This window comes from Haematobia irritans, chromosome 1, assembly GCF_050003625.1.
Source record: "Haematobia irritans isolate KBUSLIRL chromosome 1, ASM5000362v1, whole genome shotgun sequence".
Lineage (NCBI taxonomy): Eukaryota > Metazoa > Arthropoda > Insecta > Diptera > Muscidae > Haematobia > Haematobia irritans.
In genome coordinates, this window is record NC_134397.1 from 40,334,882 (window position 1) to 40,361,297 (window position 26,416).

A 26,416-nucleotide genomic window follows, 5' to 3' on the forward strand; every position below is an offset into this window, starting at 1 on the left:
CTTTCTATAGAAATGAAATTTTGACAAAACTTTCTATAGTAATAAAATTTGACAAAATTTTCTATGGAAATAAAGTTTTGGTAGATTATTTTTGGCGATATGGACCAATTTTTGTGTAATATGTCATCGGCTATATATAACTAAAGACCGATATGGACCAATTTTTACATAGCTGTTAGAGGCCATATATTGACAAAATGTACCAAATTTCAACCGTATCGGATGACTTTTGCTCCTCCAAGAGGTTCAGGACGTCAAATCTGGGGACGGTTTATATGGGAACTATATATAATTATGGACCGATATGGACCAATTTTTGCATGGTTGTTTGAGACCATATACTAACACCATGTACCAAATTTCAACTGGATCGGATGAATTTTGCTCTTCCAAGAGGCTCCGGAGGTCAAATCTGGGGATCGGTTTATATGGGGGCTATATATAATTATGGACCGATATGGACCAATTTTTGCATGGTTATTAGAGGCCGTAAACTAACATCAGGTACCAAATTTCAACCGGATCGGATGAATTTTGCCCCTCCAAGAGGCTCCGGAGGTCAAATCTGGGGATCGGTTTATATGGGGGCTATATATAATTATGGACCGATATGGACCAATTTTTGCATGGTTGTTAAAAACCGTATACTAAGACCACGTACTAAATTTCAACCGGATCGGATGAATTTTGCTCCTCCAAGAGGCTCCGGTGGTCAAATCTGGGGATCGGTTTATATGGGAGCTATATATAATTATGGACCGATATGGACCAATTTTTGCATGGTTGTTAGAGGCCGTATACTAACATCAGGTACCAAATTTCAACCGGATCGGATGAATTTTGCCCCTTCAAAAGTCTCCGGAGGTCAAATCTGGGGATCGGTTTATATGGGGGCTATATATAATTATGGACCGATATGGATCAATTTTTCCATGGTTGTTAGAGACCATATACTAACATCAGGTACCAAATTTCAATCGGATCGGATGAATTTTGCCCCTCCAAGAGGCTCCGGAGGTCAAATGTGGGGATCGGTTTATATGGGGGCTATATATAATTATGGACCGATATGGACCAATTTTTGAATGGTTTTTAGAGACCGTATACTAAGACCACGTACCAAATTTCAACCGGATCGGATGAATTTTGCTGCTCCGGGAGGCTCCCCAAGCCAAATTTGGGGATCGGTTTATATGGGGGCTATACGTAAACGTGGTCCGATATGGCCCATTTTCAATACCATCCGACCTACATCAATAACAACTGCTTGTGCCAAGTTTCAAGTCGATAGCTTGTTTCGTTCGGAAGTTAGCGTGATTTCCACAGACGGACGGACAGCCGGACAGACGGACAGACGGACGGACGGACAGACGGACAGACGGACAGACGGACGGACGGACGGACGGACGGACATGCTTAGATCGACTCAGAATTTCACCACGACCCAGAATATATATACTTTATGGGGTCTTAGAGCAATATTTCGATGTGTTACAAACGGAATGACAAAGTTAATATACCCCCATCCTATGGTGGAGGGTATAAAAAAATTGGAAGTTGTTCTAAAGACACATCTTTAAAAGCCCTTTCAAAAATTTCCTCCAAAAAAATAAAATTTTTCTGATTCAATCACGAAATTAATTGATCCAATTAGTTTTTTAATTGAAATGTCATCAATCACAGAAATGATAGTATCAATTAAAAAATAATTGAAAGTCAATTAGAAAATTAATTGATCCAATTAAAAAAATTAATTGATACTATTAATTTTTGTGATTGATTTTTGATTCCATTAAAAAATTTGTTGAATCAATAAAATTTTTAATAGAATATTTTTTAAGACTCAACTAAAATTTTAATTCGAAAAATTTCGTGAATGTTTTTCTCTGTGAACGATGTTCTTTATTTTAACTTAAAAGGAAGTTATTTTAATTCAATTTTGCGTAGCTCCCTTTTTGCATATTTTTAATCGGTGATTTTAATATTTTTTGTTTCCAGTAGGAAATAATAAAATGGTACAAATTATTTAAATTTTGTCTAAATCCATTCTAGAAAAATTGCAATTTTTTTTTAAATATTTGAGGTTAAAAAATAGGTAAAAAAATATCAAAATTATTTATTTGACAAAATATCACAATTTATTTTTTTAATACACATCAGAAGCAGTGAATTCGCATCACACCTTAAGAAGTGATGCAAATTTAGTGGTTATTAATGTGCATATACCTACACATGGTCATTAGTGTGCATATAAATAAAGGGTGATTCTTTTGAGGTTAGGATTTTCATGCATTAGTATTTGACAGATCACGTGGGATTTCAGACATGGTGTCAAAGAGAAAGATGCTCAGTATGCTTTGACATTTCATCATGAATAGACTTACTAACGAGCAACGCTTGCAAATCATTGAATTTTATTACCAAAATCAGTGTTCGGTTCGAAATGTGTTTATCGACAAATTTTGTTCAGCGATGAGGCTCATTTCTGGTTGAATGGCTACGTAAATAAGCAAAATTGCCGCATTTGGAGTGAAGAGCAACCAGAAGCCGTTCAAGAACTGCCCATGCATCCCGAAAAATGCACTGTTTGGTGTGGTTTGTACGCTGGTGGAATCATTGGACCGTATTTTTTCAAAGATGCTGTTGGACGCAACGTTACGGTGAATGGCGATCGCTATCGTTCGATGCTAACAAACTTTTTGTTGCCAAAAATGGAAGAACTGAACTTGGTTGACATGTGGTTTCAACAAGATGGCGCTACATGCCACACAGCTCGCGAAAACTTCGGAGAACAATTCATCTCAAGAAATGGACCGGTAAGTTGGCCACCAAGATCATGCGATTTGACGCCTTTAGACTATTTTTTGTGGGGCTACGTCAAGTCTAAAGTCTACAGAAATAAGCCAGCAACTATTCCAGCTTTGGAAGACAACATTTCCGAAGAAATTCGGGCTATTCCGGCCGAAATGCTCGAAAAAGTTGCCCAAAATTGGACTTTCCGAATGGACCACCTAAGACGCAGCCGCGGTCAACATTTAAATGAAATTATCTTCAAAAAGTAAATGTCATGGACCAATCTAACGTTTCAAATAAAGAACCGATGAGATTTTGCAAATTTTATGCGTTTTTTTTTAAAAAAGTTATCAAGCTCTTAACAAATCACCCTTTACTTATACAAAATACAAAATTTCAACTGAATCGGACGAAATTTGCGCCTCCAAGAGGCTCCAAAACCAAATCTTAGCGTCGGTTTATATGGGGGTTATATATGATTATGGACCGAAATGGACCAATTTTGGCATGGTTGTTAGCAGCCATATACTAGCACAATGTACCAAATTTCAACTGGATTCGATGAATATTGCTCATGCAAGAAGCTCCGGAGTTGAAAACTGGGGATTGGTTTATATGGGGCAATATAACCAGATCGGATGAAATTTGCTCCTCCAAGGGTCTCCGGAGGTAAAATTTGGGGATCGGTTTATGTGGGGGCTATATATAATTATGGACCGATATGGATAATATTTGCATAGATGTTGAGACAATATATTAACACCACGTCCCAAATTTCAACCGGATCGGATGAAATTTGCTTCTCTAAGAGGTTCCGCAAGCCAAATCTGGGGGTCGGTTTATATGGGGGCTATACGTAAAAGTGGTCCGATATTGCCCATTTGCAATACCATCTGCCCTACATCGATAACAACTACTTGTACCAAGTTTCAAGTCGATAGCTTATATCGTTCGGAAGTTAGCGTGATTTCAAAAGACGGACGGACGTGGCTAGATCGACTCAGAATTTCACCACGACCCAGAATATATATACTTTATAGGGTCTTAGATCAATATTTCGATGTGTTACTAATGGAATGACAAAGTTAATATACCCCCCTCATCCTATGGTGGAGGGTATAGAAACACCTCGTTGGAAATTTTAATCTCCAGATTTGTCGTTGTGCCAAATTTCACATTTATGACTCCCTTCATTTGAGGTATGCAGGTTACACGAATAGAAAATATTTCGTTCCAAAATCGTGAACGCATGGTAACAAAATGAAACGGAGACATATACAAAAAATATTAATGGAATGTTCACGGTTTCGTCAACGGGCGTTCACGATTTCCTGAACGGCTTTCGTTTTTCTTTAGCCATGAAAAGTCTTAAAATATTCCTTAGACGTTCTTATGGCAGCTCCGGCGGTGGTTCAATGTGCTGAGGCGACTGTTAACGCGTATGGAGGAGAAAATCCAGATTCGAGTCACGGTAGCGGAATTGTTTTTTTTTATAAATTCGTAACCATTAGGTTTTCAGATCATGAATGCATGATGTCATTTTATCGTTGTAAGATTGACAACGTCTGTTCTCCATTTGACATCACATTCAATTTCATGAACGGATCGTTTTGATCCGTTCATAATCTTTTCTATGGGTGTATGGTTAACCCCGGCCATTTCGCAACACAGACGGCAAACCGAAATATTCATGGAAAGAAGCTTATGTTGTGTGGTGGGACCTGCACCCCAGTACTATGAGCTATTGCGAACGAGTGAAAAGATCTTTGGAGCTATGTATCGATGCGTTTAAGCCGAGCATGGTGTAATAGATGGCCACAATATTTGGAAAGGCGGCACAAGGTGATTTTGCAGCACGAAAAAAATTATTTGGAAAACCTCACATGGAAAGTCCTACCTCGCCTGTCGTATAGTCCAGAAATTGCTGCTTCTGATTACCACTTATTCCGATCAACGACTTGTCTGATCAGATTTTTCGTACTTATGAGAATTTGATCGATTTGCAGATTGAGTCAAAAGACTAGTTTTCATCGCGGTATCCTAATGTTGCCAGAAAGATGGGAAAAGTTGTGGCTAGCAATGGACAAAACTATGATTATTGGGTCGGATATAATTTTCTTTTTTTCGGAATATATTCATAAACATTTGAAAATAAAAACCCGACTTTTTTATTATATTATATTTTATTGGATTTTTTTTTTCAATAGTACACGCAAAGAAAAACAAAAACCGAAAACATTTTTCTTTTGTTAGAGTTTTTGAATTTCTTCAAAAATTTTAAACTTTTTTTATTTTGCAATAAAAAAAATTTGCGTATACTATTGAAAAAAATCTATTGGATTTTTTTCAATAGTATACGCGAAGAAAAACAAAAACGTGTACCGAAAACATTTTTCGTTTGTTAGAGTTTTTTGAATTTCTTCAAAAATTTCAAACATTTTTTATTTTGCAATAAAAAAATTGTTCGATCCAAAAACACAGTCTATTTAATTTATATCAAGTACTGTTCTTATCTATTTTTTTTAATGCCCATATTCATAACAACTTACTGACACTTTATCGAAGGAATTTTTTATGGTAGTTATAGGTTTAAAGTTTACGTAAACTTTTTTGAATATGGGGGTAAGTCTTCAATAAGACACTTATGAAGTTTCATAGTAAAAATTCAATATAGTTCTATGTAATGTCGAACATCTTCTCGGAATCTTCTGAACATTTTTCGAATATGTGTTTAAAAAAATATCGAGTGTGTTCACTCAAAGGAGGGGTAGAACCCACGACCTTTTGTATGCAAGGCGGACATGCTAATCATTGTTCCACGGTGGCCAACTAAATGTATATTTCTGTTAAATAAAGTTTCTTTACGTCGGCTCGTGGGCGCCCAAAACTTTGCTATACAAATTGAACTGTTTGACTGTTTGCGCTGATTGTTCGTTTAGCCATCAACGCTATGATTGTCTGTTGATGACAATAACAGTGGATAGTGTGTTGGCTAACAAACTGTATGATCCGCGGTTCGCTTCTCCATCCAGGCGAATGGTAAATTTTATAAAATCAAATAATTTCATCTATATTATTTTTATTACAGAAAAAGGTGCTAAAAATTAAAGATGACAAAAATTTGAAGGAAAATGCAATTATTTGGAAACTTTTTTTGGGTTATGGTACGGTCAAACTAATCCAATATTTGCCGCAAATCGAGAAAGAATTCGTCGCCAAAGCCAAATAAGCATACATTTCTAGTTCATTTTTTTCATGAAATAAAATTTTGACAAAATTTCGTATAGAAAAAAATTTTGATTTTTTTAAAGGAAATCAAATGTTGAAAAAATAATCTATAGCAATCACATTATGACAAAATTCTCCAAAGAAAATAAAATTTTTACAAAATCTTCTATAGGAAATAAAATTTTACCAAGTTTTCTATATGAAAAAAATGACAAAATTTTCTATAGAAATAAAATTTTGGCAAAATTTTCTATACAGAAATAAAATTTTGACAAAGTTTTCTATTGAAATAAAATTTTGATAAAATTGTCTATAGAAATAAAATTTTGACAAAATTTTCTTTTGAAATAACATTTTGACATCATTTTCTATAGAAATAAAATGTTGACAAAATTTTCTATACAGAAATAAAATTTTGACAAAATTTTCTATTGAAATAAAATTTTGATAAAATTTTCTATAGAAATAAAATTTTGACAAAATTTTCTATAGAAATAAAAATTTGACAAAATTTTCTATAGAAATAAAATTTTGACAAAATTTTCTATGGGAAATCAAATTTTGACAAAATTTTCTATAGAAATAAAATGTTGACAAAATTTTCTATTGAAATAAAATTTTGATAAATTCTTTATTGAAATAAAATGTTGACAAAATTTTCTATCGAAAAAAAAAATTTGACATTTTCTATTGAAATAAAATTTTGACAAAATTTTCTATAGAAATAAAATTTTGACAAAATTTTCTATAGAAATAAAATTTTGACAAAATTTTCTATAGAAATAAAATTTTGACAAAATTTTCTATAGAAATAAAATTTTTACAAAATTTTCTATAGAAATAAAATTTTGACAAAATTTTCTATAGAAATAAAATTTTGACAAAATTTTCTATAGAAATAAAATTTTGACAAAATTTTCTATAGAAATAAAATGTTGACAAAATTTTCTATTGAAATAATATTTTGATAATTTTTTTATAGAAATAAAATTTTGACAAAATTTTCTATACAGAAATAAAATTTTGACAAAGTTTTCTATTGAAATAAAATTTTGATAAAATTTTCTATAGAAATAAAATTTTGACAAAATTCTCTATAGGAAATACAATTTTGACAAAATTTTCTATAGAAATAAAATTTTGAAAAAATTTTCTATAAAAATAAAATTTTCACAAAATTTTCTATAGAAATAAAATTTTGACAAAAATTTTCTATAGAAATAAAATGTTTACAAAATTTTCTGTAGAAATAAAATTTTGACAAAATTTTCAATAGAAATAAAATTTTGACAAAATTTTCTATAGAAATAAAATGTTGACAAAATTTTCTACACAGAAATAAAATTTTGACAAAATTTACTATTGAAATAAAATTTTGATAAAATTTTCTATAGAAATAAAATGTTGATAAAATTTTGTATAGAAATGCAATTTTTACAAAATTTTCTATAGAAATACAATTTTTACAAAATTTTCTGTAGAAATAAACTTTTGACAAAATTTTCTATAGAAATAAAATGTTGACAAAATTTTCTGTAGAAATAAAATTTTTATAAAATTTTCTATAGAAATAAACTTTCGACAAAAATTTTCTATAGAAATAAAATTTTGACAAAAATTTTCTATAGAAATAAAATTTTGACAAAAATTTTCTATAGAAATAAAATTTTGACAAAATGTTCTATAGAATTAATTTTTACAAAATTTTCTGTAGAAATAAAATTCTTAAAAATTTTATAGGAAATAAAATGTTGGCAAAATAATAAAATTTTGACAAAATAATCTATAGCAATCGTATATGTTAATGACAAAATTCTCTATAGAAATAAATTTTGAAAAAATTCTCTATAGAAATAAAATTTTGACAACATTTTCTATAAAAATAAAATTTTGAGAAAATTCTGTATAGAAATAAAATTTTTACAAAGTTTGCTATAGGAAATAAAATTTTGACAAAATTTTCTATAGGAAATAAAATTGTGAAAAAATTGTCTAGAGAAATAAAATTTTTACCAAGTTTTCTATAGGAAATAGAATTTGGGCAAATTTTTCTATCGAAAAAAGTGTTTACAAAGTTTTCAGTAGGAAATAAAATTTTGATAAAATTTTCTATAGAAATAAAATTGTAACAAAGTTTTTCTTTAGGAAATAAAATTTAAACAAAATTTGCTATAGATGGGAAATCAAATTTTGACAAAATTTTCTATAGAAATAAAATGTTGACAAAATTTTCTATTGAAATAAAATTTTGATAAATTCTTTATTGAAATAAAATGTTGACAAAATTTTCTATCGAAAAAAAAATTTTGACAACATTTTCTATTGAAATAAAATTTTGACAAAATTTTCTATAGAAATAAAATTTTGACAAAATTTTCTATAGAAATAAAATTTTGACAAAATTTTCTATAGAAATAAAATTTTTACAAAATTTTCTATAGAAATAAAATTTTGACAAAATTTTCTATAGAAATAAAATTTTGACAAAATTTTCTATAGAAATAAAATTTTGACAAAATTTTCTATAGAAATAAAATGTTGACAAAATTTTCTATTGAAATAAAATTTTGATAGTTTTTTTATAGAAATAAAATTTTGACAAAATTTTCTATACAGAAATAAAATTTTGACAAAGTTTTCTATTGAAATAAAATTTTGATAAAATTTTCTATAGAAATAAAATTTTGACAAAATTCTCTATAGGAAATACAATTTTGACAAAATTTTCTATAGAAATAAAATTTTGAAAAAATTTTCTATAAAAATAAAATTTTCACAAAATTTTCTATAGAAATAAAATTTTGACAAAAATTTTCTATAGAAATAAAATGTTTACAAAATTTTCTGTAGAAATAAAATTTTGACAAAATTTTCAATAGAAATAAAATTTTGACAAAATTTTCTATAGAAATAAAATGTTGACAAAATTTTCTACACAGAAATAAAATTTTGACAAAATTTACTATTGAAATAAAATTTTGATAAAATTTTCTATAGAAATAAAATGTTGATAAAATTTTGTATAGAAATGCAATTTTTACAAAATTTTCTATAGAAATACAATTTTTACAAAATTTTCTGTAGAAATAAACTTTTGACAAAATTTTCTATAGAAATAAAATGTTGACAAAATTTTCTGTAGAAATAAAATTTTGATAAAATTTTCTATAGAAATAAACTTTCGACAAAAATTTTCTATAGAAATAAAATTTTGACAAAAATTTTCTATAGAAATAAAATTTTGACAAAAATTTTCTATAGAAATAAAATTTTGACAAAATGTTCTATAGAATTAATTTTTACAAAATTTTCGGTAGAAATAAAATTCTTAAAAATTTTATAGGAAATAAAATGTTGGCAAAATAATAAAATTTTGACAAAATAATCTATAGCAATCGTATATGTTAATGACAAAATTCTCTATAGAAATAAATTTTGAAAAAATTCTCTATAGAAATAAAATTTTGACAACATTTTCTATAAAAATAAAATTTTGAGAAAATTCTGTATAGAAATAAAATTTTTACAAAGTTTGCTATAGGAAATAAAATTTTGACAAAATTTTCTATAGGAAATAAAATTGTGAAAAAATTGTCTAGAGAAATAAAATTTTTACCAAGTTTTCTATAGGAAATAGAATTTGGGCAAATTTTTCTATCGAAAAAAGTGTTTACAAAGTTTTCAGTAGGAAATAAAATTTTGATAAAATTTTCTATAGAAATAAAATTGTAACAAAGTTTTTCTTTAGGAAATAAAATTTAAACAAAATTTGCTATAGAAATAAAATTTTGTCAAAATTTTCTATTGGAATAAAATTTTGAGAAAATTTTCGATAGGAAATAAAATGGTAGTAGTATTTACCGTATATACGATATCCTTTTATTTCGACAGTGCTTCTGGAAAAATGTTTGCCACTCAATTTGATCAAATATTTGCCTAGTATGACCATACCCTTACTCTTTATGAAATTGTTTTCACATCCCGTAAAAATACACGTTTATCACAAAAACTAACTTCCTTACAGCGAAAAGCAAATGGTTAATTTGGGAGGAAATAATTATTGTTTTTTTTTTGCGTGTAAATTAGTTCCAATTTTTTTCTAATACTTTTAATTGTTATCCATATCCATCGCGTTGTTCTTTTAACTTACCTAAGTAAATACAGTCCTTCTTAATTAATTTGTTTTATTTTAAAATATTTATTTGATTTTCTTTTTTTTCTTGTTTTTTGGTCTTTAACGACATTTGCTCGGTATAAACTAAAACTACGCATAAGAAATAAAAGTAAGTTTGGCATTTGCTTTGGGATTCGAAATCTTGGCATCCGTTAGGAAAGTGTCCTCTATATTAGATTCGTTTAAATTCCTTAATAAATCCATATTTAAGCCTTCGATTCGGCTTCGGTAGCCTGTGAAGTAGCATCACTCGATTTTCCATCATCAACTCTACCGATGACACAACATGGGCATTTCTCTTTCAAAGCCACACGATATTTGGGATGGCTGGAAAAAAAATAAGAGAAAGCGAGAGAGAGAGAAAATTATTTGGAAAAAAAGAGTTATTTAAGAGAGAGATAATTACAGAGAAAAAGAGAATTCTTTTATATCCCTCATAGGATCTACACATTACACTCACTCTAGGGCAAATGACAGTTGAAAACTTGTTAATGTGGATTTTGGATGTGGTGTTATGTGAATTCCTTACTACAAAGTTTTTTGATTTATCTGTCAAATAAATATTTCATACTCACCTAATGCCATACACTATGGGATTATAACATGCCGCTGATTTAGCAAAACATGCTCCCCAAATGGTGTTCAATGGTGTCAGTCCTTCATATTTGAATAGACCCAGAGTATTGATAACCTGATACGGTGTCCAGGCCACAAACCATAGTGAGATGGTAACTAAAGCCACTTTGGCCAATTTACCTTCTGCTGATTTTTCAGCATCCTCAGAAGAACGTAAAGATTTCACATTCATTTTCTTGGCCTGCTCACGCATGGCTTTTTCATGAGCTGATACAGCCTAAATGGACGAGAGAAATAAAATAAATCAACAAAATTTTGAAAATTGTTTTAAAAATATAGAAGAAATAAATTTTTAACAAAATTTCTTATTGGAAATAAAATTAAAAACAAAAAAATCTATAGGAAATAAAATTTCTATAGAAATACATTTTTGACAAAATTTCCTATAAAAATACAATTTTCACAAAATTTACTATAAAAATACAATTTTGACAAAATTTTCTATAGAAATAAAATTTTGACAAAATATTTTAGAGGAAATAACAATTTGACGCATAATAAGAAGAAAATAAAATTTTGCGAAAATTTTCTACAGAAATAAAATTTTGACAAAATTTTCTATAGCAAATAAAATTTTGACAAAATTTTCTATAGATATGAAGTTTTGACAAAATTTTCTATAGGAAATAAAATTTTGACAAATTTGTTTTTAGGAAATAAAGTTTTGACAAAAGTTTTTATAGAAAACAAAAGTTTGACAAAATTTTCTATAGAAAATAACATTTTGACAAAATTTTCTATAGAAATAAAATTTTGACAAAAATATTTATAGAAATAAAATTTTGACAAAATTTTCTGTAGAAATAAAATTTTTACAAAAATTTCTATAGAAATAAATTTTGCCAAAATATTCCATAGCAATGAAATTGTGACAAAATTTTCTACAGAAATAAAATTTTGAGAAATTTTTCTATAGAAATAAAATTTTTACAAAAATTTCTATAGAAATAAAATTATGACAAAATTTTCTATAGGAAATAAAATATTGCCAAATTTTTCTATAGGCATTAAAATTTTGACAAAAATAAATAAAATTTTGACAAAAAATTTCATAGAATTTTGCCAAAATATTCTATAGCAATGAAATTGTGACAAAATTTCTACAGAAATACAATTTTAACAAAATTTTCTATAGAAATAAAATTATGGCAAAATTTTCTATAATAAATACAATTTTGACCTAATTTTCTATAGAAATAAAGTTTTGACAAAATTTTGTATAGGAAATAAAAGTTTGACAAAATGTTCTATGGGAAATACAATTTTAACAAAATTTTCTATCGAATTAAAATTTTGACAAAATTTTCTATAGTAATAAAATTTTGACAAAATTTTCTATTTGAAATAAAATTGTGACAAAATTTTCTGTAGAAATAAAATGTTGACAAAGTTTTCTATAGAAATAAAATTTTGACAAAATTTTCAACAAAAATAAAATTTTGACATAATTTTCTACAGAAATAAAATTTTGACACAATTTTCTATAGAAATAAAATTTTGACAACATTTTCTATTGAAATAAAATTTTGACAAAATTTTCTATAGAAACAAAATTTTGGGAAAATTTTCTATAGAAATAAAATATTGACCTAATTTTCTATAAAAATAAAATTTTGACAACATTTTCTATAGAAATAAAATGTTTACAAAATTTTCAACAAAAATAAAATATTGTCAAATTTTTCTATAGGCTATAAAATTTTGAAAAAAATTTCTATAGAAATAAAATTTTGAAAAAAAAATTCCATAGAAATAGAATTTTGACAAAATTTTCTATAGAAAATAAATTCTTGACAAAATATTTACAGAAATAAAATTTTGACAAAATTTTCTGTAGAAATAAAGTTTTGACATAATTTTCTATAGGAAATAAAGTATTGCCAAATTTTTCTATAGACAATAAAATTTTGACAAAAATTCCATAGAAATAGAATTTTGACAAAATTTGCTATAGAAAATACATTTTTGACAAAATATTTATAGAAATAAAATTTTGATAAACTTTCCGGTAGAAATAAAATTTTGACATAATTTTCTATAGGAAATAAAATATTGCCAAATTTTTCTATAGGTAATAAAATTTTGACAAAAAATTCCATAGAAATAGAATTTTGACAAAATTTTCTATAAAATAAAATTATGTCAAAAATTTCAATAGAAATAAAATTATGACGAAATTTTCTATAATAAATACAATTTTGACCTAATTTTCTATAGAAATAAAATTTTGACAAAATTTTCTATAGAAATAAAATTTTTACAAAATTTTCTATAGAAATAAAATTTTGACAAAATTTTCTATAGAAATAAATGACAAAGTTTTCTACAGGAAATAAAATATTGCTAAATTTTTCTATAGTCAATAACATTTTGACAAAAATTTCTATAAAAATAAAATTTTGACAAAAAAATCCATTGAAATAGAATTTTGGCAAAATTTTCTATAGAAATAAAATTTTGACATAATTTTCTACAGATAAGAAAAAAATTTCCGTAGGAAATAACATTTTTACAAAATTTTTCTAAAGAAAAATAATGTTAACAAAAATTTTTATAGAAACAAAATTTTGACAAAATTTTCAATAGAAATTAAATGTTGACAAAATTTTCAATAGAAATAAAATTTTCCATAGGAAATAAAATTTTGACAGAATTTTCTATAGTAATAAAACTTTGACAAAATTTTCTATAGTTATAAAATTTTGACAAAATTTTCTATAGTAATAACATTTTGACAAAATTTGCTATTAGAAATAAAATTGTGACAAAATTTACTATAGAAATAAAATTTTGACAAACTTTTCTATAGAAATAAAAAAATAGAAATAAAAGTTTGACAAAATTTTCTATAGAAATAAAATTTTGACAAAATTTTCTATAGAAATAAAATGTTGAACAAGTTTTCTACAGAAATAAAATGTTGACAAAATTTGCTATAGAAATAAAATTTGGACAACATTTTCTATAGTAATAAAATTTTGACAAAATTTTCTATAGTAATAAAATTTTGACAAAATTTTCTATTGGAAATAAAATTGTGACAAAATTTTCTGTAGAAATAAAATTGTGACAAAATTTTCTGTAGAAATAAAATGTTGACAAAGTTTTCTATAGAAATAAAATTTTGACAAAATTTTCTGTAGCCAATACAGATAGGCCCCGTGTATACAGAGGCCTATCTGTATTGGAAATTCTTTCATACTTACAGCTATTATATACCAGTAAGAATAGCAGATCAAAAATAATGGTATATAGTAAACAAATATTGTGTAGAATATCAGATATGTGCGTGGATTCCAGGCTCGTTCCAAATAATCAATGCCACAGGAAGTCAAATTACCTTCGGGAACATACCTGTATAAAAATAAATAAAATGAATATTCATCAATTATTTTTGATATAAAATTAACTTTCTGTATTAAAATTACAAAAAAAATACTTAAAAAGTTATTCCCAACCAACTTCAAATACAGTGAAGCCTCTCAAACTTAGAAAATTCGGAAAACGGGTATCACTCAAAAATGGACAATTTTCGTCACATTAAACTTAGTTTCCCATAAGAGGATACCTCCCTAATGTGTATAACATTTTGGTGCCCATGAGTGTCCACTTCTGAGAGGTTCCACTGTATATAAATATTTTCCCACTTACCGACTCCATCCAAATACTGGTGCCAATGTCCATATACTCGACATAAACCAAACAAACATTATTTTAAATATGGCCAATTTTATGGTCATCGGTTGTCCCGCCATACCCTTGACTATGACATTATAACGATCCAAGGATATCATACACATTGACCATATCGAACTACAACCGAAAGCTGATCCCAAACCCGCATATACATCACACATCATTGGACCCAATATCCATGTACGATAATAGAGATTAATACCCATCATGGGTGTATTCAATAACATCATTCCAAAATCGGATAAAGCTAAATTGATAACCAATAGATTTGCTGGAGTGCGCAGAGATTTTGTTGTGGAGAATACATAGATGACAACACCATTGCCACACCACGAGATAATACCAATTACCACCATATACAGCGTTAATATCGTATACCACATGCGATCCATGGCTGGAAATCTAGTCCAATACGGATGGATCAGGTGGGCCATATCGGGGGTAACCTATGTGGAGAAGAATACAAATTAAAAAATTGCAAATATATGAAAAAGTAGTAATTTTTACATATTCGAAGTACATTTTTCTAACTTTTTCTGTAGCGATACAAAACGTTTAAACCGATCTTTTATTATCTTCAAACTCAATTCTTTCGATTCGATTTTTGATACTCTTGAAAATCCATAACAATGGATAAAAAGAGATTTATTATGCAAATATTTCTACGGTTACTCTGAGAGTATCTGTAGGTGATTAATAATATTTTAAAAATTATTAAAAAAAACTAATAAAAATTTGGAAAATCGAAATGTCGATTTCTTAAATTTTTGAAAATAAAGTAAAATGACTTGATAATTCCTAAAGTTGTATTTGGTACATTGTGTGTATGAACAGGAGCATCTAAAGTCGTTCGTTTTCTTCAAATGAAGTTTCCTTGAATATGCTTGTGTATGATCCCAGTCTTTTCTGTAAATAAAATTACTAGGATGTTGCATTGCTTGTGCGTTGATGACTATAGCAATATTTGAGTACAGCCTTGTCGTTGGGAATTTCTAAAAAGTGTCCCAAACAATTTCACTCGCAATGACAGGTGCACAGAAAAAATGTTCACAAAAATTTTTCAATTGAGTTTTAAAAAATATTCAATTAAAATTTTAATTGATTCAACAATTTTTTTTAATTAAAACAAAAATCAATCACAAATTTAATTTTAGGAGATATATTAAGTCCATTTGAAAACATTACGAGTATGTTATGTGAAGGAAAAAGTAATCACAGATAAACCATTGGACTTTGGATTCAAATCTACAAAACTAAGAATTAAGAAAAAAATTTACACATTGTGGACAAAAAAAATCTAAAAGGGTGGCATAACAAAAATTAGGCATAAACAAGTATATACGGCCGTAAGTTCGGCCAGGCCGAATCTTATGTACCCTCCACCTTGGATTGCATAGAAACTTCTACGAAAGACTGTCATCCACAAATTTCAACTCACATGGTTGTTAAATATCATATACTACCACCACGTACCAAATTTCAACCAGATCGGATGAATTTGCTTCTCCAAAAGGCACCGGAGGTCAAATCTGGGGATCAGTTTATATGGGAGCTATATATTATTATGGACTGATAGAAACCAATTCCTGCATGGTTGTTGGACACCCTATACTAACATCACGTACCATATTTCAACCGAATGGGAAGAATTTTGCTCTTTCAGGGTGCTCCGGAGGTCAAATCTGGGGATCGGTTTATATGGGGCCTATATATAATTATGGACCAATTTTTGCGTGGGTGTTTGAGACCATATACTAACACCATGTACCAAATTTCAGCCGGATCGGATGAAATTTGCTTCTCTTAGAAGCTCCACAAGCCAATTCGGGGGATCGGTTTATATGGGGGCTATATATAATTATGAACCGATATGGACCAATTTTTGCATGGTCATTAGAGACCATATACTAGCACCATGTACCAAATTTCAACTGAATCAGATGAATTTTGGTCTTGCAAGAGGCTCCGGAGGTCAAATTTGGTGATCGGTTTATATGGGGGCTATATATAATTATGAACCGATGTGGACCAATTTTTGCAGGATCATTAGAGACCATATACTAGCACCATGTACCATATTTCAGCCAGATCGGATAAAATTTGCTTCTCTTAGAGGCTCCGCAAGCCAAATCGGGGTATCGGTTTATATGGGGGCTATATATAATTATTGATCGATGTGGACCAATTTTTGCATAGTTGTTAGAGACCATATACTAACACCATGTACCAAATTTCAACTGAATCAGATTAATTTTCGTCTTCCAAGAGGCTCCGGAGGTCAAATCTGGTTACCGGTTTATATGGGGACTATATATAATTATGGACCGATGTGGACCAATTTTTGCATGGTCATTAGATACCATATACTAGCACCATGTACCAAATTTCAGCCGGATCGGATGAAATTTGCTTCTCTTAGAGGCTCTGCAAGCCAAATCGGGGGATCGGTTTATATGGGGGCTATATATAATTATGGACCAATGTGGACCAATTTTTGCGTAGTTGTTAGAGACCATATACTAACACCATGTACCAAATTTCAGCCAGATAGGATGAAATTTGCTTCTCTTAGAGGCTCGGCAAGCTAAATCGGGGGATAGGTTTATATGGGGGCTATATATAATTATGGATCGGTATGGACCAATTTTTGCATGGTTGTTAGAAACCATATACTAACACCACGTACCAAATTTCAACTGGATCGGATGAATTTTGCTCCTCCAAGATGCTCCGCAAGCCAAATCTGGGGGTCCGTTTATATGGGGGCTATACGTAAAAGTGGTCCGATATGGCCCCTTTGCAATACCGACCTACATCAATAACAACTACTTGTGCCAAGTTTCAAGTCGATAGCTTGTTTCGTTCGGAAGTTAGCGTGATTTCAACAGACGGATGGACGGACGGACATGCTTAGATCGACTCAGAATTTCACCACGTCCCAGAATATATACACTTTTTGGGGTCTTAGAGCAATATTTCGATGTGTTACAAACGGAATGACAAAGTTAATATACCCCCCATCCTATGGTGGAGGGTATAAAAAGATTCTTGGGTTTATTTAGATCAAATTTGAAATGAAATATGAAAAGGTTTCATAGGTTAGGTTAAGTGGCAGCCCGATGTATCAGGCTCACTTAGACTATTCAGTCCATTGTGATACCACATTGGTAAACTTCTCTCTTATCACTGAGTGCTGCCCGATTCCATATTAAGCTCAATGACAAAAGGAGGTCCTTTTTATAGCCGAGTCCGAACGGCGTTCCACATTGCAGTGAAACCACTTAGAGAAGTTTTGAAACCCTCAGAAATGTCACCAGCATTACTGAGGTGGGATAATCCACCGCTGAAAAACTTTTTGGTGTGCGGTCGAAGCAGGAATCGAATCCACGACCTTGCGTATGCAAGGCGGGCATGCTAACCATTGCACCACGGTGGACGGTTTCATAACTTTAAAGAAAAATCTTATAAAATTCAATTCGTATTTTTTGCTTCATACAAAATTGTCTTTTTTTTATTAATTTTTTTTAATTAGTGTGCCACCTTTTATTCAAAGTGATACTTTTTCTGCCACTTTTTTGATAACGCTGACCATAAACTGCCTCAAATCTCTCAACGATTGCTCAGACATAATTTAAAAGTGTATTATTTGTTCATATGAGTCCTAAGTCACTCATTTTCTTTGTTGAGGTTCTAGACGATGCATTTTTACAAAAGAAAAGAGGTCTTAGATTCTTGACGTCTCACTTATTTAAAACAGTTTGAAACATATTCTAAAAATATTTGTTTTATTAAAAAAGTTCTACTGAGTCACATCAACTGAGGCACTCCAGAATATAGGATATTGTAAAATTTGCTGAGTCTAAAACTTGTTCACTTACATTGTCGGTTACGGAACCATTTAATCGCGAACCGAATAACGATCCAAACGACGGTTCATTTAAACTCATTGGGCTTTGAATAAAATATATTAAAAAAATACCGTTATTTTATTAATTTTCGAAAAATATTATATTTTAAAAACACATAAAATTTGGCTCTATTACCTTTCCATTTTATTTTAATTTAAATCTTGATCATTAATTTTTTTTAAATAAAAAAATATTTTTTCGTTTTTATATATAAAATTTGTTTATGTATATTTGTTAGTTTTTTTTAATTCCTTCGTATTTTATTTACATAATTTTTTCCACTTGCACTTTTCTTCAAAAACAAATATCCTTTCTCAATTTATTGCACCGGCAAAGCAACATACGATAGTCTAACATTTAGTCGATATGATTAATTTATGAGCCATTGTTGAGTTGTCATCTAATTTTTATAGGTTTTCCCCAAATGGTGTTAAGGTATAGCTATAAAGGTGTGTAAATTTATTTGAAATGCTTGTTTTTTGTTTTTATGAAAATTAAATTATGTTTTTGAATGTTTGTTTTCCATTTTAATTCTTTTTACATTTTTTCGCATCATTGATTTAACATTGAGCATAGTTAGAAGAAAACAGAGAATATGTTAGTTAGGGATGTCAGTTAAGGGAAAAATATGCAGTGTATTTCAAAAGAAATTGTAAGTTTTACGGAATTGATTTCAGCTCAAAACTATACGTGATTAAACCCAAAAAATATTTTTTACGTCCGAATCAACTTTACAAATATACTTTTCCTATGTTGGTTATTATTATTTATTATATTGATATTTTTATACCCTCCACCGTAGGATGGGGGTATATGTTATTAACTTTGTCATTCCGTTTGTAACACATCGAAATATTGCTCTAAGACCCCATAAAATATATATACTCTTGCTCGTAGTGAAATTCTGAGTCGATCTGAGCATGTCCATCCGTCCGTCCGTCCGTCAGTCCGTCCGTCCGTCTGTTGAAATCACGCTAACTTCCGAACGAAACAAGCTATCGACTTGAAACTTGGCACAATTAGTTGTTATTGATGTAGGTCGGATGATATTGCTAATGGGCCATATCGGTCCACTTTTACGTATAGCCCCCATATAAACCGATCCCCCGAATTGGCTTGCGGAGCCTCTAAGGGAAGCAAATTTCATCCGATCCGGCTTAAATTAGGTACATGGTGTCAGCATATGGTCTCTAACAACTATGCAAAAATTGGTCCTCATCGGTCCATAATTATATATAGCCCCCATATAAACCGATCCCCCGATTTGGCTTGCGGAGCCTCTAAGAGAAGCAAATTTCATCCGATCCGGCTGAATATTGGTACATGGTGTAAGTATATGGTCTCTAACAACTATGCAAAAATTGGTCCACATCGGCCAATAATTATATATAGCCCCCATATAAACCGATCCCCCGACTTAGCTTGCAGAGCCTCTAAGAGAAGCAAATTTCATCCGATCCGGCTGAAATTTGGTACATGGTGTCAGCATATGATCTCTAACAACTATGCAAAAATTGGTCCTCATCGGTCCATAATTATATACAGCCCCCCATATAAACCGATCCCCCGATTTGGCTTGCGGAGCCTCTAAGAGAAGCAAATTTCATCCGATCCGGCTGAAATTTGGTACATGGTGTTAGTATATGGTCTCTAACAACTATGCAAAAATTGGTCCACATCGGTCAATAATTATATATAGCCCCCATATAAACCGATCCCCCGAATTGGCTTGCGGAGCCTCTAAGAGAAGCAAATTTCATTCGATCTGGATGAAATTTGGTACATGGTGTCAGCATATGATCTCTAACAACCATGCAAAAATTGGTCCTCATCGGTCAATAATTATATATAGCCCCCATATAAACCGATCCCCCGAATTGGCTTGCGGAGCCTCTAAGAGAAGCAAATTTCATCCGATCCGGCTGAATATTGGTACATGGTGTAAGTATATGGTCTCTAAAAACTATGCAAAAATTGGTCCACATCGGCCAATAATTATATATAGCCCCCATATAAACCGATCCCCCGATTTGGCTTGCAGAGCCTCTAAAAGAAGCAAATTTTATCCGATCCGGCTGAAATTTGGTACATGGTGTAAGTATATGGTCTCTAATGACCATGCCAAAAATGGTCCACATCGATCCATAATTATATATAGCCCCCATATAAACCGATCACCAGATTTGAACTCCGGAGCCTCTTGGAAGACCAAAATTCATCTGATTCATTTGAAATTTGGTACGTGGTGTTAATATATGACCTCAAATACCCATGCAAAAAATTGGTCGAAATCGGTCCATAATTATATATAGCCCCTATATATACCGATCCCCAGATTTAACCTCCAGAGCCCCTTGGAAGAGCAAAATTCATCCTAATCGGTTGAAATTTGGTACGTGATGTCAGTATATGGTATCCAACAACCATGCAGGAATTGGTTCACATCAGTCCATAATTATATGTAGCCCACATATAAACCGATCCCCAGATTTGACCTCCGGTGCCTTTTGGAGAAGTAAAATTCATCCGATCTGGTTGCAATTTGGTACGTGGTGATAGGTTAGGTTAGGTTAAAGTGGCAGCCCGATTAAGATTCAGGCTCACTTAGACTATTCAGTCCATTGTGATACCAAATTAACTAAAAGTACCTATTACATATGGGCACTTCTAGTCTTAACCGTTGAATCCTCTCGATTATTTTCTTCTGTTGAACCAACCAGATTGTTCCAAAAACATTAGCAGACTGCTTAAGTTAACGTTTTCCAGGTCGGCCAGTAATCTGAAGCTATATGCCCCTAAAAGTTGCTTACGACTTACACAAAATGCAGGACACTCACACAAGAGGTGTTTTATTGATTCCTTTTCCTCCGCATTATGACAGCTCATACAATAGTCATTATACTTCGCGCCAATAGTTTTTTCAAAATCGCCTATCAGACAGCGACCCGTTATAGCAGATATCAGGAGTGATATCTGGCGTCTCGAGAACACTAGCATATCTAGTGTGCGGTTTAAGTTTAAATGGGGCCATATTTGCTTGGTGTCGTTACAACCCTTACAATTCTCCCATCGAACATTTGCCATCATGACAGCCTTCTCACGTGGTGATAGTGTATGATATTTAACAGCCATGCCAAGAGTGGTCCATATCAGTCCATAATCATATATAGCCCCCATATAAACCGATCCCGAGATTTAGTTTTGGAACTTCTTGGAGGAGCAAATTTCATCCGAGTCTCTACCACGTATGGACGAAGTCACAATTTATAAAACGATGTTAAGAAGTTTTAAGATACTATCACAATGGACTGAATAGTCTAAGTGAGCCTGAATCTTAATCGGGATGCCACTTTAACCTAAAGATACCACAACCCAAGTAATTCGATTGTGGATGACAGTCTTTCGTAGAAGTTTCTATGCAATCCATTGTGGAGGGTACATAAGAGTCGGCCTAGCCAAACTTATGGCCGTATATACTTGTTTCTGGTTCAATCATCAAATTAATTAATTCAATGAGGGGTATGAAGTTAGTATTCCGTTTCAAACGCATCGAAATATTGGTCTCAGAAATTGAGTTGTTCTAGCGCTGTCCGTCCATGTATCCATCTGTTGAAAGCACACTAACTTCCGAATGAATGTAGCTACCTATTTGAAAATTTTCTATAGAAATAAATTTTTGACAAAATTTTCTATAGAAATAAAATTTTGACAAAATTTTCTATAGAAATAAAATTTTGCCAAAATTTTGTACAGAAATAAACTTTATAAAAAATTTATATAGATACAAGATTATGCAAAAATTTATATAGGAAGAAAAATTTGTAGAAATGTTATACATAAATAAAATTTCGGCTAAATTTTCTATCGAAATAAAATTTTGACAAAATTTTCTATAGAACTAAAATTTTCACGATATTTTCTATAGAAGTCAAATTGTGACAAAATTTTCTATAGAAATCAAAAAATTTTTTTTACAAAATTTTCTATAAAAATAAAATTTTGAAAAAATTTCTATAGAAATGAAATTTTAACAAAATTTCCTTAAGAAATGAAATTTCGACAAAATTTTCAATAGAAATGAATTTTTGGCAAAATTTTCTACAGAAATGAAATTTTGCAAAAATTTTTATTGAACTAAAATTTTAATAAAGTTTTCTATAGAAATAAAATTTTTAAAAAAGTTTGTCAAAATTTTCTATAGAAATAAAATGTTCACGATATTTTCTACACAGAAAAAAATTTCTGTAGTTAAACTAACGGCAAATTTAACTTATTTTTATTGCAAAAAAATTATTTGTTTATAGTTCAATTTTATTATTTTTTTGTGAAACTTTCCACAGTCCAATGAAATTTTCATTTTTTAAGTATGTCTCAAACATTTTATGAACTAAACGTGAGTATAAAGTTCAACGACCGTACACATAAGTTCATTTTTAACTAAAACAAATGAAAATTTTCGTACGATTCCCAATAATAGTAAGAATGAACTACTGTATGGTTAAAATGGTCATGATTTGGCGCCAATGATTTTCTTATTTACTTTTAGTAAATTTTTTCTTCAATGAGAGGGAGCAATTTCGAGAACAACAGTTAAAAAGTACAACATGGTACTAAATTTTCCTGTTTTGAAAAACACTTCGTGGAAATCTCAAAACATGGAGTACCAAATAGTTCAATTTTCGCGCGAGGTAGTTCATTCTTCCTATAAAACAGTTTACTTTTTTTCGGTGTATAGAAGCAAAATTGTGAACAAATTTTCTATAGAAATAAAATTTTTATAGAAATAAAATTTTTATAGAAAGAAAATTTTTATAGAAAGAAAATTTTTACAAAATTTCCTAAAGAAATAAAATTTTGACAAAATTTTCTATAGAAATAAAATTGTGACAAAATTTTTTATCGAGTAAAATTTTGGAAAATTTTAACTTTTAAATAGCATTAATTTTATTGGGAAAAATGGTCCGCTGGTACGAATTTTGGTCCAATTTTGGAAAAATATTGGTCCAAAATAAAAATTCATTGTGGCAACGCTGTCACGGACATCGCTAAATCGCGCGGTCTTGGGCATCATTGTCATTGACATCATGGGTCTATCTCGTCTCTACCCTGTTCCACAGAGTGGTGCATGGTAACAGGTTGGCTGATAAGTCCCCGCGGTCTAACAAAGAAAAACACATTTTTTTTGTCAAAATTCGTTTTTATTATTCAATATAGTTCCCTTCAAGAGCGATACAACGATTATAACGACCTTCCAATTTGTTGATACCATTTTGGTAGTAGTCCTTCGGTTTTGCCTCAAAATAGGCCTCAGTTTCGGCGATCACCTCTTCATTGCAGGCAATTTTTTTCCCAGCGAGCATCCTTTTGAGGTATGAGAACAAGAAAAAGTCGCTGGGGGCCAGATCTGGAGAATACGGTGGATGGGGAAGCAATTCGAAGCCCAATTCATGAATTTTTGCCATCGTTCGCAATGACTTGTGGCACGGTGCGTTGTCTTGGTGGAACACTTTCTTCTTCTTCATATGGGGCCATTTTGCCGCGATTTCGACCTTCAAACGCTCCAATAACGCCATATAATAGTTACTGTTGATGGTTTTTCCCTTCTCAAGATAATCGATAAAAAATATTCCATGCGCATCCCAAAAACAGAGGCCATTACTTTGCCAGTGGACCTTTGAGACTTTCCACGCTTCGGAGACGGTTCACCGGTCGCTGTCCACTCAGCCGACTGTCGATTGGACTCAGGAGTGTACTGATGGAGCCATGTTTCATCCATTGTCACATATCAGCGGAAAAACTCGGGTGTATTACAACTTAACAGCTGCAAACACCGCTCAGAATCATCAACACGTTGTTATTTTTGGTCAAATGTGAGCTCGCGCGGCTCCCATTTTGCACAGACCTTCCGCATATCCAAATATTGATGAATGATATGACCAACACGTTCCTTTGATATCTTTAAGGCCATCTCTCTTTTGATATCTTTAAGGCCTCTGCTATCTCGATCAACTTCATTTTACGGTCATTCAAAATCATTTTGTGGATTTTTTTTTTTGATGTTTTCGTCGGTAACCACCTCTTTCGGGCGTCCACTGCGTTCACCGTCCTCCGTGCTCATTTCACCACGCTTGACTTTTGCATACCAATCAGTTATTGTTGATTTCCCTGGATCGGAGTCCGGAAACTCATTATCAAGCCAAGTTTTTGCTTCCACCGTATTTTTTCCCTTCAGAAAACAGTATTTTATCAAAACACGAAATTCCTTTTTTTCCATTTTTTTTTCACAATAACAAAAGTTGCTTTACAAAAGACGCTCTATCTCACAAACTAATTGACTTACATACGTCAAATTTTGACACGAATCATTTGAAGGTTGATACTATATAAATAATATGCATTTAATACTAGCGACGCCATCTATGTGTCAGACCGGAGACTTATCAGCCAACCTGTTACAATAAGAATGGAATTCCTTTTATGTAAGGAAACACATTCGTATATTTAAAATTATTATTATTTTTTTTTTAAATATTAAAAATATTTTTTTTCTTTACCTTTTCCCTTACGTTACGAGAAAATTCCCTTAGAAATTGATTTTTATCATAACTGCTCTGCATAACACCCGTAAAAAACATCAACAAGCATTTCGAGAATAAATGACTAAAGGCATAAATAATACCATTTCTCATGCTTTTTTAAGTCTCAAGGTTAAATGCAAATAGACCAATGTCTATAAAGGGGTTGTATATAACAATCCGTTTAAACATTTAAACACTGCGGTTAAATGTTTCATTTCGACATAGATTAAAATTTTGAAATAACCCAAAAATCCAAATTTACTAAATATTTATTTGTTTTTTTCTTTTTCGAAATTAAAACAAGTAAGGAAAGTCTAAAGTCGGGCGGGGCCGACTATATTATACCCTGCACCACTTTGTAGATCTAAATTTTCGATACCATATCACATCCGTCAAATGTGTTGGGAGGCTATATATAAAGGTTTGTCCAAATACATACATTTAAATATCACTCGATCTGGACAGAATTTGATAGACTTCTACAAAATCTATAGACTCAAAATTTAAGTCGGCTAAAGCCATAAGGTGGAACACAATGTTAGTAAAAAAAATATGGGAAAAATTTAAATCTGAAACAATTTTAAGGAAACTTTGCAAAAATTTATTTATGATTTATCGCTCAATATATATGTAATAGAAGTTTAGGAAAATTAGACTCATTTTAACAGCTTTTCGACTAAGCAGTGGCGATTTTACAAGGGAAATGTTGGTATTTTGACCATTTTTGTCGAAATCAGAAAAACATATATATGGGAGCTATATCTAAATCTGAGCCGATTTCAACCTAATTTGGCACGCATAGCAACAATGCTAATTCTACTCCCTGTGCAAAATTTCAACTAAATCGGAGCAAAAAATTAGCCTCTGTGGTCATATGAGTGTAAATCGGGCGAAAGCTATATATGGGAGCTATATCTAAATCTGAACCGATTTCAACCAAATTTGGCACGCATAGCTACAATGCTTATTCTACTCCCTGTGCAAAATTTCAATTAAATCGGAGTAAAAGATTGGCCTCTGTGGTCATAGGAGTGTAAATCGGGCGAAAGCTATATATGGGAGATATATCTAAATCTGAACCGATTTCAACCAAATTTGGCACGCATAGCTACAATGCTAATTCTACTCCCTGTGCAAAATTTCAACTAAATCAGAGCAACAAATTGGCCTCTGTGGTCATATGAGTGTAAATCGGGCGAAAGCTATATATGGGAGCTATATCTAAATCTGAACCGATTTCAACCAAATTTGGCACGCATAGCTATGATGCTAATTCTACTCCCTGTGCAAAATTTCAACTAAATCGGAGTAAAAAATTGGCCTCTGTGGTCATATGAGTGTAAATCGGGCGAACGATATATATGGGAGCTATATCTAAATCTGAACCGATTTCAATAAAATTT

The 26,416-nt window shown here is 30.7% G+C and overlaps 1 protein-coding gene and 1 long non-coding RNA gene across 3 annotated transcripts in view; one reads left to right on the top strand and one right to left on the bottom strand.

Annotated features, from left to right (window-relative positions):
- Positions 1 to 26,416, top strand: part of LOC142220679 (uncharacterized) — a 116,538-nt gene that overhangs the window by 82,819 nt on the left and 7,303 nt on the right. The gene's annotated exons all lie outside the window — the stretch shown is intronic.
- LOC142220677 (opsin Rh1-like) lies at positions 10,200 to 18,808 on the bottom strand. Its single transcript, XM_075289941.1, has 6 exons — positions 18,571 to 18,808; positions 18,406 to 18,478; positions 14,483 to 14,973; positions 14,038 to 14,185; positions 10,771 to 11,048; positions 10,200 to 10,522 (listed from the first exon to the last, which is right to left on the bottom strand). Exons 1-6 carry the CDS (start codon positions 18,576 to 18,578, stop codon positions 10,402 to 10,404), a joined length of 1,119 nt encoding a protein of 372 aa, XP_075146056.1. The 5' UTR covers positions 18,579 to 18,808; the 3' UTR covers positions 10,200 to 10,401.